Raw genomic sequence first — 18780 nt, 5'->3', positions numbered from 1 at the left:
TTCAGGAATGCAGCACAGAGCTAAAGCTGCTAAAGCCCCCTGATGAAGGGGTCTAAGATCTTATTCTTCCACTTTCAAACAAAGCTCAATCCATACCTTCCAGCAAAGCATACACGTGAGTAAATAGGCTAGCAGTCCCCATTTTACTAAAATAACAACAGAAATGAACTTTAGCTGTTTGTCGCTAACACGTGTGTGTGGGGGAAATTTTCCTCAGAGCACACTGTGACCTAGTTCTATCAGTGGCTATACACAAGAGGGTTATAATACCTGAAAGAATAAAGCTCCCTTTATTGTTGTCCTTGCACTGGATTTCTTGTGAGTGGCCTACTTTGATGTTAGTGAGTTGCTCATTTTCATATTATTTCCATTGTAACTGTTCATGTATATGCGTATGTTCCCCTATTCAGACTCCACGGTGGCATATAGACCTGGAGCCCTGGGCCAGTGAGAGTCAGTCACTGGAGGATGAAGCTAAAAGGTTCCTCAGCTACATCACAACTCAGCAAGTGAGATTTTTTTTTAAATTTCATTTGCTACCGAAATGTATTTTTGATTATTATTCATTTAAAATGCCAACATTAAAACCACTGACAGATTAAGTGTAAATGGACTGGTTCTTATACAGGGAGTGCAGAATTATTAGGCAAATGAGTATTTTGTCCACATCATTCTCTTCATGCATGTTGTCTTACTCCAAGCTGTATAGGCTCGAAAGCCTACTACCAATTAAGCATATTAGGTGATGTGCATCTCTGTAATGAGAAGGGGTGTGGTCTAATGACATCAACACCCTCTATCAGGTGTGCATAATTATTAGGCAACGTCCTTTCCTTTGGCAAAATGGGTCAAAAGAAGGACTTGACAGGCTCAGAAAAGTCAAAAATAGTGAGATATCTTGCAGAGGGATGCAGCAGTCTCAAAATTGCAAAGCTTCTGAAGCGTGATCATCGAACAATCAAGCGTTTCATTCAAAATAGTCAACAGGGTCGCAAGAAGCGTGTGGAAAAACCAAGGTGCAAAATAACTGCCCATGAACTGAGAAAAGTCAAGCGTGCAGCTGCCAAGATGCCACTTGCCACCAGTTTGGCCATATTTCAGAGCTGCAACATCACTGGAGTGCCCAAAAGCACAAGGTGTGCAATACTCAGAGACATGGCCAAGGTAAGAAAGGCTGAAAGAGGACCACCACTGAACAAGACACACAAGCTGAAACGTCAAGACTGGGCCAAGAAATATCTCAAGACTGGTTTTTCTAAGGTTTTATGGACTGATGAAATGAGAGTGAGTCTTGATGGGCCAGATGGATGGGCCCGTGGCTGGATTGGTAAAGGGCAGAGAGCTCCAGTCCGACTCAGACGCCAGCAAGGTGGAGGTGGAGTACTGGTTTGGGCTGGTATCATCAAAGATGAGCTTGTGGGGCCTTTTCGGGTTGAGGATGGAGTCAAGCTCAACTCCCAGTCCTACTGCCAGTTTCTGGAAGACACCTTTAAGCAGTGGTACACGAAGAAGTCTGCATCCTTCAAGAAAAACATGATTTTCATGCAGGACAATGCTCCATCACACGCATCCAAGTACTCCACAGCGTGGCTGGCAAGAAAGGGTATAAAAGAAGAAAAACTAATGACATGGCCTCCTTGTTCACCTGATCTGAACCCCATTGAGAACCTGTGGTCCATCATCAAATGTGAGATTTACAAGGAGGGAAAACAGTACACCTCTCTGAACAGTGTCAGGGAGGCTGTGGTTGCTGCTGCACGCAATGTTGATGGTGAACAGATCAAAACACTGACAGAATCCATGGATGGCAGGCTTTTGAGTGTCCTTGCAAAGAAAGGTGGCTATATTGGTCGCTGATTTGTTTTTGTTTTGTTTTTGAATGTCAGAAATGTATATTTGTGAATGTGGAGATGTTATATTGGTGTCACTGGTAAAAATAAATAATTGAAATGGGTATATATTTGTTTTTTGTTAAGTTGCCTAATAATTATGCACAGTAATAGTCACCTGCACACACAGATATCCCCCTAAAATAGCTAAAACTAAAACCAAACTAAAAACTACTTCCAAAAACTCATCATTTGATATTAATGAGTTTTTTGGGTTCATTGAGAACATGGTTGTTGTTCAATAATAAAATTATTCCTCAGAAATACAACTTGACTAATAATTCTGCACTCCCTATATAGTGCTTTACTACTCTACCTGAGCGCTCAAAGCACTTTATACACCATTCACACTCATTCTCACAAGCTGTTTTCTATGCTGTTTCTATACAAGTGCTTTTTATTTAACATTCACACACATGCATACACTGATGGATGCGTTGGAGAGCAACTTGGGGTTAGTATCTTGCCCGGGGATATTTGGCATGCTTACTGGAGCAGCCAGGGATCAAACCACCAACCTTCTGATTAGTAGGTAACCTGATCGACCCCCTGTTGGTTCTTTTTGTTTTTATGAATATTTTCTAATATAATTTTTTTAATTGAGGTCTAGGTCTGTTTTCTGAGCTCATTAAAAGCACTTTTAATATTATTTTTAGATATCTGGTCATGACAGGACAGCCATAATGCAAACATGTGATTTTTAATAGACTATGATGCATATTGATCGTTTAACTCTTAAGGGAAATATTTAAATCGAGAATAAGTACTTTTACTTCTGATGCTTTATAGCTTGCCTACACCTTCCTGATGTCCACTATTAAAGCCCTATTCAATTATTACTGTGACATAATGTGCTTTATATTTACTATTTATTTCTTATTTGCGATATTGGCTGTGCTTAATGATGCAGTGCAAGCACCATCGATTGGGGGATTAATCATCTTTAACTCTTAATCACATTTTCTGTCCTCAAAGCAAAAATTAACCTGACACTGAATGCAAATCTAAGACTAGAGTTTGAGGCAAAAATAAATAAAGTAGTTAAGCCATGAGACACATACCTTTGGCTGCTTTTTAAAAAAAAAATAAGACTGCATCTCTTAGCCCATGATTGAGCTGCACTGGCATCTCTTTCACATTCAGCATAGCCAAAACATTTTTCTTGCCCTGACAGTAAGCAACTAATTCATTACTCTATTGATTACTATACAGATGGAGCTCACAGCCCCTCTATTCAGATCTAATCAATGAGTTGTTGTGGTTTGCTCCTTGGACTGCATCAGTATTAATTACTACAAATCAATGAAGATGTTTTGCATCATAATAATAAGAAGAAGGAAAAAAGGAAAAATATAAAAAGGAACTGAGAAAGGTTGGAATTCTGGTTGGAAGGTTGGAAAATCTTTGTCTCTACGATGGAGGCATTCTTTGAACTCATGTAGTTTGTGTGTGCGTGTGTGTGCGTGTGTGTGCGTGTGTGTGTTTTTCTATTGCAGTAAATTGGCTTGGAGACAAATCAACATCTTATCTTTATCCCTCACACAACATAGCCAGAGCACAGAGTACCAATCTCCAAATGACTAAGCATCACTCAGTCTGTCTTTCACAAAGCAGAAATTTAGTTCATTATGAATTAGTGCTGGGATGTGCGTGTGTGTGTGTTTAGGTACTTTTGGATTTTTGTGCGTGAGGAAGGAAGGGACAAGGACAGGAACAGAGAGAAAGAGATCTTGTGAGCATGTGTGTACAAGTGTGTGTTTGTGAGGAGCTGTGGAAGGGAACTGTCTGTCATTGACAGTGACAGGCGAGGGTGGAGGGAGCTGGTGTGGGGATAGCAGCATCCTCTGCTGTAATGCTGACTGACATAGTGCCTGGTGGAACTGTTACTAAGAGAGATGGCCTGCGACACAACTGTCCAATCAATACCAGTCAGCAGCTTTCACGTGTTCATGCACAGATAAGAGTAAGTCTATATAAAAAATATTAATAATACTACTAATAATAGTGTGAAAGAATAAGGCAGCAGGAGCGTGGGATCAATTTCTGATTAGCTTATCAACAATAAGAATGAACTTCTCATTCACGCTCAGTGAATGTTCTCGGTTTTACAGCTCAGTATTCTTTGTAGCTTTGTTCAGCTCTCAGCAGCTCAATGCAACTGATATGTCTTTAGATGTGAAGTGGCAAAATAATCAAGAGTGATTTCGCATTTAATTTTCCACAGTGCATTGTATGCAGATAAACGCTTTCAACTCGAACGCATTAACGATGACGGACATTGTGGAGAATGTTCAATATGTAAGAATTGGTTTAAATAGAGAGCAACAAAGACACATCGGGCAACTTTTGTCCTTTGTCAGATGGTGACACTGCACTTCAGCGATTCAGTTGGTTCCTTCCTGCGTGACCTGTCACAGAATGATCTCATTAAAATGGGCGATTTATACAAAAGCCACAGTAAGAAATTACGCCTAAGAGGTTCTTTTGAAACTGTACAAATCCAGCTTGCCAAAAAAGGGAAGGCTGGCAATGTAAACACGGCTAATGAACAGTTTCAAATGTAAATTTCTTCTATTTTAGGAACAGTAAGTGGATTTATAAGAGGCTGGGACATAGTACATTTCTTCTTACACATTCGCTTGGCTGCAAAACGTCTGCCATCTGTGTCTTTTTACCTGAGTTAGGATCTAGAAAGTATTTCTTATTCACCATTGAATGTAAATGAAAGATGGATATAGCCGTCACCTACTAGTTATCAAAGTGCCATTTTGAAAATTTAGGCTGAGTGTTTTAAATGTGTTGTGTTTGGAAAGCAGACATTATAGCAAATGGGAGATTGATTAGGAAATAAAGAAAGCTGCGAAAGCAATTTGATTTTATCAATCAGGGGAGATAAAAGCTCATTTCAATACAGAGTTCTAAACACTCAGATTTCATTTTGCAGCCAGAAGATATGTAATGGTAATCAGCATACTTTCACATTAGGCTCTCTTTTTAGACTAGAAGTCTGTGGAAGCTGCTGTGCAAGGTGGATGCCTTTTATTGGGAATAATATAAGCTTTGGTCTCTTGCTCAAGGAGATTTTAGCTTTTTTAAAGACTGGTGAGAAATCCCCGGGCAACTTCTGATCACTAGGAAAAAATATGCACTCCCCGACTAGATGGTGAGTGGTTGCTGGCTGTTTGTTGGTGAAATTAGTCGCAAAGAGGATGCTAAAAACCTCCTTGTGGCTTTGTTTGCTAGCAAATTGCTGAAGTCACCTGTAGTTTGCATAGAAAATGCTAACTTGTCTGCCAACCACTCAATAAGCGGTTGCCAAAAGTGACGCAAACCGAAAATGCTTGCTTTGCTTTCAAATTAAGAGTTGCCCCTTGCTGCTGCAACTAAGACATTTAAAAGGGCGCAACTTTCACTTTTGAAGGCAAATATTCTCATCACAAAATGTTCTCTCTGCACACAGTTTCACTGCCACGGAGAGGGTAGTTTGCAGACAAATCAGCATCTTTATGTAAGAGTGGCAATCTGCTGGCAACCAAAGCAACTGCATGGAGGTTTTCAGTGCACCACTGTATACGTCATTGCAAATGATTTTACCTAGCAACTCTCTAGCTGTGATAAGATGCAGTAGCACAAACAAAGTGTAGCTGTGAACATGCTACTTTGGACTTGAATGGTGTAGTACAGTAAAGCCAGACATTTGATGTCTGAGCCAATATTGTTTCTTCCCTTGCAAAGTTAATCTCGGCATCAGACAGAATGTGGAGAAACCGCACAGCAAACATTTGAGCAGTAGCTCCTGCTCTGTACTGGTATATGCAGGTGTGTATACAGCATTTTTGCAAATGTTGGTCCTTGGAGTCTTGGTTGAAATTGATTATGAAAGCTGTATTTTTAAGGTTGAAAAATATAATCCACAACATTGTAGAACAATACACTGTTATTGTACAGTACTGAAAAAATATTTTTGTTAAAGATATGGCAGGATCCAAAGACTTTTATATGGAAGCAGCTAAAAGGATACTGTGTTTTAAATCCAACAAATTTTGTGGATTAAAGGGGGTAAAAGTACAATCTTAATCATAAATGAAGGATTTAAAGTCCTCGTTTTTAGTTTCTTTCTGCCAACCCAGTGACACTCGGCAGTGCATCAGCACCAGCTGTGCATCATGTCTGAGTCTGAGTTGTAGAACTCACCTAAAGAAATCAGGATATATCAGAGTGTCAACTATGCTGCCACATTTGACTCGTGTTTGCTTGAAATCCCTAGGACTCCATTTATTGTACAGAATGAAATCTCACTCGTTTGGTTGGAGTAATGCTGTCAAAGAGTAATGCGCTCTTACACATGAAATGCCCGCTTCTCAGAAGATTTATCTCACCACAACCCCCTGCCCAGTTAACGACTAGTTCACTTTCACATTCAGTGACCAGTGCAGTGAACAGACTTGGACATCAATATCCAAACAGCGCAGGTGGTCTTGAATGTCCAGCATACAGACACAGACACTTATTTTTGCTTTGCGAATCGAGTCGATGTGGTTCTGTTGCTCTGTCATTCATTTCTTGTTCCATTTATATTTGCAATACAGGACTCCCACTGTGTCAGATAACATGGCTGTCTTGACAATAAGTTCTGCTCCTTGTTCCTGGAAAAATGGCTGTTATTATGTCTTGCTTTGTGTTTACATTTATGTTTGTCCAGGTGTCATGTGCGTCACTTCGAGGCAAGAAAGCAGACCAGGAAGGGTCCATTGGGGCATGGGCTGTGTGCCTAGATCCCAATTATAAACTGATCCGCAGGATAGAGAGCAGACACTGCAGGGTGTACTCTTTTGGGTGAGTATTGTTTGTTAGACACTCACACATAATTTTGTTTTTGCTAAATGTGTGTTCCCCTAACAAGGAATTGTTAGGGGAACACATAACACATAACTATTCTACCTTTGGTTCCTTTAACTGGATTGGCATGTAACCTTGACTTCAGTCAGCCAGACCACCAAGGCGTTTGACCTTCTTAAGCCCAGGCTGTCATTCACTCTTAGCTTTGTGCCATGGATCGGCTCAGTCTAAGTCTGCTCGGCCAATGCTGAGGTGCAGCAATGGTTGAAGGGATTTTTCTGCTGGGAGAGAAGGCTTATTAGTTTGACCGTTGAGAGACAGCACAGGTGTGCTGGCATCAAGGCAAGCGAGGCGCAGATAGGTGTGGGAGAGTGGCAGGAGGGGCGGGGAGGTCAAAAGGGTGTCAGAGGCCAAATAGACAGGAGAAAAAAACATCTGATATCCTCTGGCTGACTGCAACGGCACTCTGTGCAGACAAGCTACATGGACACGCACTAAAATTCAAATGAGTTTTATCAAACATCTCAGAGATTGATACAAACATTTTGATATTTGGCTTGAATATCGGCTTGGAAAATGTGACTCAGATCTAATTTTTCAAATCAATGAAAGCTACTTGGCGATCTCTTCCTATCTAACTGATCACTTAATACCTCTGGAATTAAATCAGTTTACACTACGTCAACTCAACTCTGTCGAATACAGTAAAAGCGAGTCCCAAAAAGACATTAAATTCTTTAAAAAAAATTAAACTTCCCGAGTAACAAAATAAATTTCCTAGAATCTCACGGAGAGAGTTAATCAAGTCAGCCTGCAAACTGCTCTCTGAAGTTCCTCCCCATGTCCCCTATCTGACCTACATTCATTACACACACACACACACGCGCGCGTGCATACACGTACACATGCTCTCACACACACTTCTTGGTCATACTCTTGCCTCTTTGCCAGGTATGTTGAGCATCCTACTCTCAGGAGAGTTTCTCTGACTTGCAAAGCCCTCAACTGTAGTCAACTGCAGAAGATTAAAAGGGATTTAATAGAAAAGCCAAATGCTTTTAGTACGCCTCTGTATGTGCCTTTGAACTCAGCACATTATCTAGGTACACTTTCGTGTGTTTTGCTGAACATGTGCAGCTGATACATCTCATTTGCATGATGTGCAACGAGCCGGGGATGGCTGTGCCTGGGAAGGATGAGCAGCTGTTCACTGATTGGTCTGTCACATGTTGGTGTATAGGGGGGGACGCAGGATGTTTTTCCACATGAAAGACCAATTATCCACCTTTTCCACTGCTGTAAAAACAGCCCACATTCTGCTCAAATTAAAGCAGGCTTTGTTTAAACTTGTATCCCTTGTCTTCCGTGTATTCTTCAGTATTTGTATAATTAGTCCATCTGCCTCCGGTGGAAAGAACTTGAGATCGAATATTGAGGTCCAGCATTTTTAATACGCTACATAAATAAAGTGACTTGACTTTTAACATAAATGTGGGCATGTGAGATGCTGCTAGTGGATAACAGCATTAATACCTGCAGTATAGCTAGTAGCAACGGTGGCTCTGGCTTCTCATGCTTTGTTTCCTTTAGCTCCCCTTCTGGGCAAAATTAAGAAAATATGATAATCAGCCATCTCATCACCATTACCTATTGTTCTTCCCAGAGTAAAGGCTGTTTGGTGATTTTTAGGAAGTTAACCAAGCATTATTCTATGAGTGATGGCTTTAGTATGAACTAAATAAGTGTAACAAAACCCCCACAACCAGTTAATAACCATAGGTTTTATATAGAAGCTGGACGAAGATAGATGTGAAGCCAAGCCCTGCAACAGACTGGCAACCTGACAGGGTTCTAAGAGACAGTGCTAAGAAATTCAGTGCTAAATATATACACAACACATATACTCTTATTTCACTCATCAAAACTGTAGCACAGGCTTATTAAAAAAGGCCAATTGAGATTTCCAAATCAGTGTATTTGCAGATGTCTATTAGACATTTCTTCCTGTGTTGGCAGCAACCCATCAGTCACAATAACCTGATAATAATCTAAATTTTAAAAAAAAACAAGCTTAACATGAACAGTGTTGCGAAAAATGGTTAAATTAGCCTGTAAGGACCTTTTTTAATGAGGCTGTCAAGATGTTTACTTCTGATTAAGAGGATTTCTGCTGTAAAGTTGGGCATTTAAACATTAGTCAAGTGACCACTGGACAAACTGTAAGTTTTGGATTTTTACTGTTTTTAATGACATCAGCGATCAGTAATCCATTAGTGTGACAGTGAGCCTGAAACCATAACCATAACCTTGAAATTGAAGCAGCAACAGCAGTGTTAATTTAATTATTTACACCTGTCATTTTCCTGCGAGATGCTGAAAGGTTTGTCGTTAAAATTTGTCGTTGACTACACCTCCACATTTTCTATTTCGCAGGTAAAACTTTGGAGGGGCAACATTCAAGTTCACAGATAATATTGAAAATGTTTGCTCAGATCATACTGTCTCATTTTTAGTCAACATTCAAGGAGACAGAACTGTGAAGTCATGTTGGATTTGCACATGAAGGGCAGAAAAGATTTCTGCTCGATGAAACTGGTCTAAACTTGACAAGTTACCTGTAGAATGAATGACACAACTTTAGAGCATCAACACAGGCTAATGGACATGAGGGTGAAAAAAAACCCCAACAAACAAACAAAAAAACCTTTTCACATTTAAAGGACATGTTTATTCATGTCCTTTGGAGACAAATATTGTCATAAAATTGGGTTTTGTTCCTTAACTCTGAGTTTTTCTATTAGTATTTGGACTGCAATGGGTTTTATTCCTCTTATTGCTTTATTTCTAGTCCATTAGGATTCCTGTGTTTATGGTGTTTTGTAGTTTTACTATTTTCATGTCGTTATCTTCTTGATTATATTTTCAGTTTGGCCTTTAGGTTTCCTAGTAACTCTAAATTGACTGGTATAGAGCCCCTTTCTTCTCTACGTGGACCCTCAAAGAAACAATACACATCTTGTTTCTTTGCCTAAGTGAAATCAATATAACAATCAGACCCTGATGAATATGTCACAAGTAACTCGGGGTTCAGTATCTTGTCCGAAGATAGTGGAGCCAGGGGTCGAACTGCTATACCTGTGCCTGAGGCAAAGCCACGCCAGTGGTTATGGTTTTCTGCCACCAATTCCCTTGTATCTTGTCCAAGTGTGAAATTTAAAGTGAGAGACAGACAGTGACAGAGGCCAGAATGAGAAAAAACTGGCACAAACTGGGACAGTTTCTCGACCCACCAAGGGTTTGTTAATCAGCCCCAGACTTCACCACACCCAGACAGGCTGCTGACATAATGGGTCAGGTGGATTCATAGCTCTTTATTACATTTACAATCCTCTGGGAGTTTGTGACCAAGAATCTAAACAATCACAGATCTTCATATTTGGTTACATCAACAGCAGTCTCCTTACAGCCTCTATAAAGAATGTGTATGAAGTAAATTTCTTTCTAGAACACCCACATTTATGTAGCCATTCATCCATTATGTTACCCCTCCTGCTCTCATGAGAGACCTAGTAGAGACCCTCCTTTATGAACATTGTTATTCTGAAGGGCATGTGATGCACTGTGACTCCCCCCTTTTGCTCCTGCCGCCTCATGAGTCATCCCCGATCCCCGTAGTTTCGCTGCACTGATTCTCAGCCGCTCACCAAAACCTCACCAGAGAATGAAAAACTCTCAATGAAATATTTAGTGCTTTAAAAAGAGACATCTAGTTGCATCTCAATCCCTCACATATGCTCATTTCTCATCTTCCCACCAGCGTGATGCATTTGGGGACCCGGTGCCTCATCTGTAAAAGACGCGTACTGTGAAATCTACTCCCTTTGTCACGATTACAGAATACAGCCGCCGCGCAAACAAGACACAGGGGAATGCAGATGCAGAGACAGTGACAGGAAGAAAAGGAGAAAATTGTGGAATTAGAGAAGGGAGGGGTGGAATAAACAGTGAACAGCAGTGAGAGAGGTTAGTGAAAAAGTGCGGGGAGAAGGGAGAGAAGGCATGAAAGAGACAGAGACACGAGGGAACGTGTCTGTCTGCTTAGATTTACACATTTTAAAATAGAGAAGCAGGCCACTTGTAGGAAAAGAGATGTGGAGAGCAAAGGAGAGAAACATGAAACAAAGGAGACATAAGAGAGAAACACAAGCGTCAAGTATCTCCTGGCTAAAATCTTTATTCCCTTCGTTTGAATTATTGATTCTTTTCTGGCTTGGAGGCCAAGTAAGATCACAGTGACGCCGTGGTGTTATCTTGTCTGTATCCTTTTATCAGTTTTACTCGCTCTGTTGCATTTGACACGTCTAAGGTGTTGTTTCATGTCACAAAACCGATCTTTGGGTCTTTGATCAAATGTTTTCGCTTTAGTGGCGCCTCAGAGCACATTTTTAAAGTTTTAGATCACTGGAATACAACAGAAGGGCTTCATCCTGCGTTGTTCCCCATATGGAAAAGAAATAGTAAAAACATATATGATTTACTCATGAAAGTGGCCACTTTCTCATTACTTTCATATATTTTTTTAGTAAGTATATAAAACATACAAGTTTCATTATATAATTTTTCAAGGGATCTTATATGTGTTTTCACTCCTGTATGCTTTTCATACAAGTTTCATACAAGACAGATAAAAACTTTATAAGATTTATATATATCTTTTCCATATGGGTCTCATAAGCACTTGGCCCTATCAAATGATGGAGCAACAATAAAGACGATGGTTTTATAGTAGGCGACCAATTTCTAATGAAATCCAACCCTGCATGAAATAAACACGCATTGAAGTTATACAGCTGCATTCATGCAAACATCCCTCTCTAACGATGGCTATTTTTAGAAAGTTTTTAATACCTGTGTTTTCCTACCTGACTGTCTGTACCTGTACCACACTTTGACTTCCTTAAAAAGGGGTGAGATTGTATGAAATTCAATAGCTAGTTGCCATATAACTTTGTCAAAATATCATAATTTGGGCCACTCGTACCACTTAGTCTTCATGTGTCCCATGAAGAATCTCTTCATCTCGTCATTGGAACATTTCACACAAATGAAGTCAAGACGATGAAATATGCATTTCTGTAAATGGAGCTGACTCTCACATATTCGCCCTGTCTGTATTTTTGTGTGTTTTCTAGGTTAGGAGTGGATGACCGGTCCCTGGAAAGTTCTCTCGCCCAATCAGGCTGTGAAGTTCACTGTTTTGATCCCAGCCTTAAGCAGCCTCACCTGCAACAAGCTGAAATGTGGCTCCATCGTCTTTCTGTAGATTGGAGGGATCCCAGCCCGGCCGTTGTTGCCCAGCGTCAGTATGCCAGCACGAAGAAACTAGCCACCATACTTAATGACTTTGGACACAGAGAGGTAAGAGATAGAGAATAGGCCACTGAGGCTCTAGATAGGCATGCTCATGGCATGCACAGCAAGACTGGGGTCTTCCTGAGTGGAGTTTGCATGTTCTCCCAGTGTTGGCATGGGTTCTCTCCAGTTTCCTCCCAAAGGGGGCACATACAACCAGTGTAATAATCTAACACCAACAACAACAACAAAAATAACATGCTAGGCTACTCTGCTAGCCAAATTAGCCAAAGATCTAACTAAAAAAAGAACTAACATGATGATAGTGGAAGTCATTCAACTGCCTGCCCTCCACAGTTAAGGCTAGGCTAGCCGCGTTTAGTTATTTAGCATTTTATTTAATGGTAGTTGTCTGCTCCGCTCACCTCTAACTTGCTTTTCTCCTCTTTCTTTTTTCTTTTCTTTCCTTTTTTTCTCTGTGGTTTTTCAGTTTGTTTAAACAGAATCATGCATACATAAGTGAGTGGAGTCAGGTGGAGCCCACTTAGGGAGGTCAGGTCAATCCTAGTGACATTTCATACTGCAAGCTTGTCAGCTCTCAGTGGTCCCACAGCGGTCTAGGTCCCCTAACAGTTGCCTGCCCATGACCCTGAATTTGGATAAGCAGAATAAAATGGATAAATGGTTGTAGATTCTGCCTTAAACCTGATGAAGGTGTTCCTTTATCAACGTCGGCATTATTCATGCATAGCAAGCAAGGGCAGGTTTGCTCCTGCGCGCCTCAACATAAAACAGCTCATTATGATTAATTCCTCTGTCTGTCTTAAACTCCAGGTATATGTGACTTTTTTTCTTGTAAATATGACTGTGCTGGATGTATTACCTCCCCAAAACTCCTCAGGGTTTGTGTTTCACCTCATCAGATAGGGATCTGCATTCACGTTCAATCATAAACACACGCACCAAGCCCAGTCATAGCATGCATGCTAATAAACACAGTTATAGAGCCAACAAGCATGCCTGAATAGGAAGGCTAAATGGTAATTCAAGGTCAAGGAAGCCATGCTTCTCTAAAGAGGTAATTAAATCATGACTTAAAGGCATCAAGGCTCTCTTCTTGTAATATATCCACTTCACCGGGTAACTTTAATAGTTACGGTTACAGAACACTGATTAAAGACAGAGCATTCAGTTTGGTACATAAATGCCTTGATACCATTAAGGATCCAATATGTAATTTTTTGTTTGTTTGCTTGTTTTTTAAAAGCCATTATTGTCACTTCCCTCAGCCACCTTTTCTGATTATCCTCCTTTTTCCTGTTAGAGGAGTCATAGATATGAGTGATTCCACAGTATTGTGTTTCACACATTTGCCTAACATGTGCGGTATTCTCGGTTTGAGTTCAGGAAGAGGTACAAATACCTCAGAGCCAAATCTGTGGCAACTGCTCATAAGTAAGGGAGCAGCTGAAAGAAGCCTACAGGCACCTGCTAACAGTGCACACACACACAAAACAGGAATATAACCAATTTCTACCTTGGTTCAAGGAATGTGTGTCATAGCTGTAAGTCAGCATGAACTAAAAATATGAAACGGGGTTCAGCATGCAGCTTCCAGCAAAACACAGCTGAATCAGGTACTTCTCAGCTTGCGGACAACAAACTTTCAAAGGACAGGAAGGACTAAAGTGCACTCGTTAATAAAACTGCCAGTGAAGACACAGTGAAGTTGAAACATTTGTGCAGCTGAAGGCTCTTTTGCTGAAAAATGTGAAAGTTCCCAGCAGAAATTGTTCTGTACGTGTAGTGTTGCTGGAAGTATAGCTGCTCTGCAGTACTAGCTTTTACAGTACAGCGAGCTTTATGATGCTGCACAATAAGCCAAATCCTTTTCCCTGAGACTCTGTGGTCACATATGGGTTTAGTGTAAACGGTCATGTTCGCTGATGTGTCCCCCACAGGGACATAACAAGAATCAGTTCAGGGTGCGGCGACCCTGTTTCATGTTATCCCTTTCGCCTTTCACATATGGTTTGGTCCTGCTGATATATATATATATATATATATATGTTGCATTTTCTGAACAAATGTGGTGTTTTACTGGCAACAGATTATGATATATTTATGAAATCTGAACAACAGTGGGCATCTGGATAGCTTGGAGACGTGACAAAAGCAGGTGTAAACGCAGATGTGTTCTAGCTGACGTAAACACCCATGATGCATTTAAATCCAACTGTTAAAGGGTGTGGGTGGCTTTTAATTATTGTGAACACAATTTGATAGTCAAGTTCCTGCTTATTTGTTTTCTTTGAATTTCACTGGTGTATGAAAAAACCAAAGAAAACCAAACTGATTCATGAAATTTGGGCTCCCACTCCACCCTCAGGATAAAGTGTGTGTTTTACACAGAGGTTATCCTTTTTTCTGTTTTTTTTTTTTCTTGGGGTGAGCTTTGCAGAGCATCTGTATCACCCTCCAGGGCAAAATCTTTTTTTTTTGCATCACTACTGTTAACACTCTAAAGTTTATTCCACTAACCCTCTCTCCTATAATAAAGTGAACATTTCAGTTAATATATATTGATTGCTAGCTGGGCTTATCATTGTTTTTTGTTTTAAATAGACTAAATTTAAATTAGACTAAAGCAGAATCCCTGGCGAAGAAACCAGGTGCTTTGCTTTAACTGATTTAAGCTGAGCGGTTCGAGTTGTTAAACCCTTTTCTGCAGGTAAAAAGCAAACACGCAAATCATAGAAGGTATTTGCAAAGATATGAAGACGTCGGTGTGTGACGAGATATGAACAAATAAGGGCTGGCGTGTTTACAGTATGTGTGGGTGGGTTTGTACACCATGCTGCGTTATAGATAACACACCTCACCTGTTTTAAATGCAGAGCCACACATGCATTCTTGTAATGCGGTTTTAATGTGAGTACACAGTGTGCAGGAGGAGCAAGCAGCAAACAGCAGGAGAACTGTTTCTTCTCCAATCCTCGGCGACAGGAAAGGCAGCAATCAAGAGACGGGAGTCGCTCTGAAAGGTCAAAATATGCATTTGTGCGGCACTTCTTATCTCCGTTAGTTAAAAAAGAAACACACACACACACACAGATGACTCATTCACACAGCTCTAGTGACCAGCTGACACAGCGCACACACTGTCACGGCGGGTGCAAATGTCAGTAGCAGGAAGTCACATCTCATTTAGCGAAAAAGAGCTGCACATTGGACAATCGATCATGACAGTAATTGCGTAACACTGCCCAGAGATGCTACCATACGGGATTTAATTAGCCTAAGCAGAAAAACTTACATCTAACAATCTTTGGACTAAGAATGTGCTTTTTGTGCCTAAACGATGCACTGAAATAATTAGAGAAAAAAATGTTACACTCACGCATTTTTGCTTGCTTTTTAAACGGTTGCAGAAATAGCCCAAAGAGAGGTTAATGCAGCTGTTGAAGTGTTTTCACCAACCTTTTAGATTCTAGTAAAATTAATATTTGGAAGTATGATCTGCTCTTTGGTGGCATAGTCACCAATAAAGGCACACATTCCTAGTAATAATGTCAGGATTTGTGTCCTGTTTGGCTGGTCAGTTGAGGTATTCTGTGTGCAATAAAAAGAAAAAATAAAGTCTGGGTAATAGCTAGGATTTATCTCAAATAAATACATTTCCATTTAATTAACAAGCCCGAATGTAAACTCCCATTTTGCTGTTCTGCTCTCAAATCAGCAAACTTGTTTGTTTACACAGACTCAGACAACTTTTTATCAAAAGCCTCTCTAAAATGAAAATGTGTTCCAATGCCTAATGCTGAGATTGCTGTACAGAAGTAATCACATACATTATGACTCACTGGAAGCAGAGGAACTCATTGCTCATTGGCTAAAACCGTTTACAGCAGTCTCACATTAATATCTCTGTTAGGGAGGGCAGGAATTTCACAGCGTGCAAAGTCATTTGACATAAAATTGTCTATGGAAGCTATCCACCGGGGCTGATCAGCTTCATTATTGCAGAGTCAATTTTTCTTTGTGTTTTGTGTGTGTTTCAAATCTAATCCTGAGTTCTAAATGAATTTTAATAAGACAGCCACTGAAATGCATGCTTTTTGATTTGCTGGCACAGTTTAAAATTCAAATGAAGCTTAAAAGATAAAAGTTAACATTGTTAAATATAATAAAATATAAAATACAAACAGATCGGGATTGCTCGTGGTGATATGGCCATAAGCGTACTATCGTGAGTGAATTCACAGATGTACATAATGGTTGTCTGTCACCCCCATGACCTCCTTTTTTTGAACCTGACTGCATTTCTTTGCTTAGTTTAAATGTTGTCCCTGTGCTAGTGTGGCTTTTCTCCAGATACTCTGGCTTCCTCCCACAGTCTGAAAATGTGCATGTTGGGTTAACTGGATTGACATAATGTGAGTGTGAATGTTTATCTGCCTCTCTGTGTTGGACCTGTGCTAGACTGTTGACCAGTTCAGTGAGTACACTCCATTTAGAAGACATGAAAATAAAAATGCTCGCTTGTCTGCAGTTAAACATGAAGCCAAAGGAAATCAGAATATTTGAACAGAAATAACCCCCATGCTCCACCCATAGACATGGATATGGGACCACAAAGGCAAAAAGGCCATTTCTGGGAAGTCCACGGAAGAGAAAAATGACGACAGATAGAGTGAAGCTGTGTGATCATCTATAATCCTTACAACACAACACAATGTACACACACATAAGCAGATAGAAATTACATTAGCATTAGTTTTCAGCGATGTCTCATCATTTTCCATCACGTGATTTTTGTCCAATCAAAAAAAACAACATGTTTCTGCTTGTGGGAGTGAGGGACAATGGTGGGGAGGACAGAGGACGATATTTTGCCACAGTTGTTTTTGAATCCTGTTCAGTTACACTAATGAGGTCTGGGGATATTGTGCGGTGTCAAATGCATCAATTGGAGAGGAGCTTGCTTAATATATATGCTGCCATACCACCCGACACTTAGTTTAGCTCAAGAAATGTTATCAGCCTATTTGTTTAGTTTTTTTTTTTGTAGGAAAGACTATTTAATGCACTAATCCCTGATATTTTCTTTGGTTAATGTATTATTGACTATGGCTACATGATGGACTTCCTGAGAAAATTATGAGATACTGGTGAGCCTGAAAGACTCTGCTATACTAGACCTGAGAGGAAACCCAGTGTCCTGAGGATATGCATTAAACTTTGAGCATGCATGAATGTCCTTACATGAATATGACCTAAGGGTGCTATTAACATTCATCTTCTGAAAATTTCCTCCCTGCTCTATCACAGCAAGTCTTGTCAGGCTGCTCTTTCACTCAATCCATCATCAAGATCCCCGGCGCAGAACAAAATCAAGCTTCACTTTTCATCTTTTAATAGCTTTTGCATGTAAGAACTCCATGCAGCTTGGTGTCATTTATTACCTAAACAAGATGCATTTAAATCGGAAGTTTTTCTGGTTGTGTTTCAGGTGGATGTACTGAAGGCAGACATGGAGAGTGCAGAATGGAAGATTTTGGAAAATTTGATCCTCGAAAGAGTTCTGGATTCAGTGGGACAGCTGCTGCTGGAGCTTCACCTGCACTGGGCAGGCTTTGAGGTGGGTGGCGATGAGCCATCTGTGGTGCGGTACTGGTACAGCCTGCTGAAGGAGCTTGAGCGCTCCGGCTTCCACCTCTTCCACATCCACAGCGATCCTGCTAAACCTCACATTTTTCTACAGAAGAATGTGCTTAATGCCAGCAGTGCTTACACCTTGAGCTGGGTGAATACTCAGTGGAGGCCTTTAGGGAAACCAGATAGAACTCAAAAATAACTTTTTCCCGTCGCTGATAACTGGAAATCTGAATGTGTAACATGGACTTTCTGGGGCACAGCTCTCTTCAAATACACTGCTCTTATCTGGCCCGACCTTTGAAAAAAAAAAAAAAAAAAAGTAAAAATCTCTGCTCCTACTTATCCTCCCGCTCATCCTCTGCTGGCCTGCGATGACCTAAGCCAAGTAAAGGAGCAGCATAATTACCTCCAGAGGCTCTGTGTTCTACCTCATAGTGGCTGTATTATTGGCTGCAGGAAAGTCACAGTCAAAATCATCAAGGTCCAATCTAAGCCTGGCCCAAAGCCAGGCAGTCCTACCTGATAGTAGACAGCAGAAGTCCATAGACTACGCAGCTCACGAGCTAAATTATGAATTCAAGGAAGCGGATACAGCGTTAAAGGGTCACCGACAGTGAGTGAATATTTTAAGGAGGCGGGAAAGAAGTAGTTTCCATGCATCACCACAGCATGACAATGTGAAAAAATGGGACTGTACACTTGTACAGAGTTTGCTTGTTGGCTATTTAAACGTGGATATTTGTGCAAGTAAGAGAAAAACAACTGTAATTCCAGTTTCTGGAATTATAATAGAATAACCCCCCCCCCCAAAAAAAACTTCACACATAAGAATTTTACACCATCAGTTCCCTTCCTCGTGTTCAGCTGGCGTTTGTCTGTTCAGCACCGCAACACTGCCAACAATCAGGAAAAGTAACACTTTAAAATAACAACATTGTTCAGTTATTGAAATTTACCAAACCTTTTGATGATGAACCGAATTTCTCCTCATGATTTTGATTTTAAAGAATAAACACTTTGGGGGGTTTTTTTTCCCCCCCAA

The 18780-nt window shown here is 40.4% G+C and overlaps 1 protein-coding gene across 2 annotated transcripts in view; it reads left to right on the top strand.

Annotated features, from left to right (window-relative positions):
- mettl24 (methyltransferase like 24) overlaps positions 1–18776 on the top strand; it is a 39370-nt gene extending 20594 nt beyond the window's left edge. Inside the window, exons 2-5 of one of the 2 annotated variants that reach the window (XM_085246645.1) lie at positions 411–509; positions 6592–6725; positions 11921–12146; positions 17593–18776. In XM_085246645.1, the coding sequence (XP_085102771.1) occupies positions 411–509; positions 6592–6725; positions 11921–12146; positions 17593–17937 (804 nt within the window). In that variant the 3' untranslated portion in view covers positions 17938–18776. The remainder of the gene's footprint in view (positions 1–410; positions 510–6591; positions 6726–11920; positions 12147–17592) is intronic. The other variant, XM_085246646.1, reaches the window with a different exon arrangement.
- The last annotated feature ends 4 nt before the right edge of the window (positions 18777–18780 follow it).

The sequence above is a fragment of the Mchenga conophoros genome, linkage group LG15 (genome assembly GCF_057382185.1).
Source record: "Mchenga conophoros isolate Kocher_MC1m ecotype Shallow Benthic linkage group LG15, M_conophoros_male_GT1.1, whole genome shotgun sequence".
NCBI lineage: Eukaryota > Metazoa > Chordata > Actinopteri > Cichliformes > Cichlidae > Mchenga > Mchenga conophoros.
Note: the sequence above shows the minus strand (reverse complement) of the source record. Positions and strands in the feature narration are given on the sequence as shown.